This window comes from Propithecus coquereli, unplaced genomic scaffold (assembly GCF_000956105.1).
Source record: "Propithecus coquereli isolate 6110/MARCELLA unplaced genomic scaffold, Pcoq_1.0 Scaffold436, whole genome shotgun sequence".
Classification (NCBI taxonomy): Eukaryota; Metazoa; Chordata; class Mammalia; order Primates; family Indriidae; genus Propithecus; species Propithecus coquereli.
The window spans coordinates 1234095-1236475 of NW_012150130.1; the positions used below are offsets into that span (position 1 = coordinate 1234095).

At 50.5% G+C, this 2381-nt stretch overlaps 1 protein-coding gene across 1 annotated transcript in view; it reads left to right on the top strand.

The window, feature by feature from the left end:
* Window positions 1-2381, top strand: part of PHKB (phosphorylase kinase, beta) — a 252022-nt gene that overhangs the window by 110417 nt on the left and 139224 nt on the right. The window contains exon 6 of the mRNA XM_012653961.1: window positions 1206-1321. Within this exon, the coding sequence (XP_012509415.1) occupies window positions 1206-1321 (116 nt within the window). The remainder of the gene's footprint in view (window positions 1-1205; window positions 1322-2381) is intronic.

Genomic DNA, 2381 nt, shown 5'->3' on the forward strand with positions numbered 1-2381 from the left:
CCAAATTACCTGTTAAAATAAAAAATAATCATAAAAAAGGAATAAAAGAAAGAAAAAGATAAAAAAAACGGGGGGCGACCACCTTTTACAGCTCCGCCCAGGGGCAGAGTCAGTCCCTTTGGCTTGAGGCGTTGGTGGGGGGGAGGAGTCGCCTGGGAGTGAGGGTGGTTATGTCACTCCGGGTCACGGCTCAACAAGTAGCCTCCTTCTGTTCTCCGTCTTTTTGGCACGAAGCGCCCGCGGCAGCGTGGAACGGGCGCCCGAGACCGCCTTGCAGGTCGGCGGAGAAAGCGGTCTCTCTCCCTTTTCCGACTTTTCAAAGGCGGAGCTTGAGCCGCAGGCTGGGGAAGACCCTCCGCAGGGCTGGGAGAGAAAGCGGCCTCTCGCCTTACTCTCGTCCTCTGTGCCAGGCGGAGGCAGGCGCTGACTCCCACCATTGCCTGGGCAACAGGCCCCAGTAATTTTAGGCTACGGACTCCCAAAATGGTGGCTGCCCCCCTCCCGAGAGTCGGCGCTGGAGGCGCCTGCGGTGGTGGTTTCCGAGGGCAGAGCCTCCCTTATGGTGTTCACCTCCCCCAGTCTGGTCCTGGTGGAGTCCCGAGGCCGGAAGCCTGTCTCCAAACTCTCTGCTGTCGGATCGGGAAGTGTCCGCTCAGAGAAGCGCCGCCCCCTCCCCCAAAGCGGACCTAGCACCGCGCACCAGAGAGTTCAAAGTGTTTCCGGCTCCCGTCTCTACGCCCCGCCGCCTGTCGGCCCTGCCACCACTTCGCACTGACTTAGGCGCTTCCCTGCCTGCGAGGGTGTGAGGTCGGTGAAGGAGGAGTCGTCCTCCCGTGGGACAGATCACCCTGCCCCGGCCAGCCGGGAGGGCGCGGCCTTCCCACGCTCCGCTCCCCACTGTATATCCCGCGCTCTCCGGATTTTGCGGTGGATTCTCTGGCTCACCTTTTTTTCCCCGCAGTGCAGCTTGTCCCTCACTGCTTCTCTGCAGATTCACGAAACTGATCCTCTGGGAGAGCGACTTCCTGGCGTGTAGCTGTCCGCGTTCTTCACCTCGTACTCTGGGAGCAGAGAGCAAGGAGGTCACTCTTAGTCTGCCATTCCCCCGCCCCATATTTGGTTTTCAAATGGTATTAATTATTCTCTTCAGTATCTAAAGATCCTGTTATTGCATATGTCCTTATGTTTTCTTTCTTTTCTTTTAGGTCTCTTTTATTCAAAACCTTGTATTTTGTGTAGAAAGGGTTTACCGTGTTCCCGACTTTGGTGTCTGGGAAAGAGGAAGCAAATATAATAATGGCAGCACAGAGCTACATTCAAGGTAATTTGCTGATTTCTGAGTTTTTAAATTTGTATGCTATTTGGATATAAATAAAAATCAAAGCATTAAATTGGAATCGTGCTATGTTTATTTTCAGTACTATTTTTTTCTGTATGTGAGATTCACTTAAAATTAAAGCAAAAGCGTCTGCTTTCAGTGCCTATACCCGGGTAGGAAAGGAGCAGCCATCTTTCCCAGCCTCCCAAGGTGTCAGCACCTGCATGTCAGCCTTCCTCATTTATCCACAGCTTGGCCTTTCCACTCGACCAAGTCATTTTCTTTTTCCTCTTTGAAATTACATTATTTGAAATGTGAAGTACATTAAAATTTCCAAACACCGGTTGTATATGCATTGCATGTAAAATTCCCTTCCATATTATAGAGCTGATTTTTATCCTAACCACAGATTCTCATGCCCCTCATATGAAACTTGATGTTCAGTGTCATCTGTAAGAGCTGTCTCTTGAGCTGTGGTTTAGTGCATGTGAACAAGCAACAACAGCTGATGACTGATGTTAGCAGTTTATGAATTTCCTTCACTCCTTAGAGTTAGGGAAATAGCTTTAGTGACTGATTGCACTTTTCATATATTCTAATTTTATGTCCAGAGAGTCATCTTTTAACCGAAAAGGTAGCTCAATAAATCTTATCCATGTTGCACTAAAAGATGCAAGAATTTAAGCTAAAGGTTATCACTATAAGTCAGTTTGGATCATTGAAACTTAAATGAGAAAAATAGTCTAGGACATTGGTTTCCAACCTTTTGGTACCAGGGACCAGTTTCATGGAAGACAGTTTTTCCACAGATCTGGGGGGAGGCGGGACGGAGGCAGCGATGCAAGCAGTGGGTAGATGGGGAGCGGCTGTAAATATGGCAGAGCTTCGCTCGCTCTCGCGCTGTTCTCGTGCTGTGCAGCCAGGTTCCTAGCAGGCCACGGGCTGGTTCGGGTCCCCGGCCTGGGGGTTGGGACTGCAGGTCTAGGAAACACTGGTTAAGAGGGATCTGCAGGCCGGGCGCGGTGGCTCACGCCTGCAATCCTAGTACTCTGGGAGGCCGAGG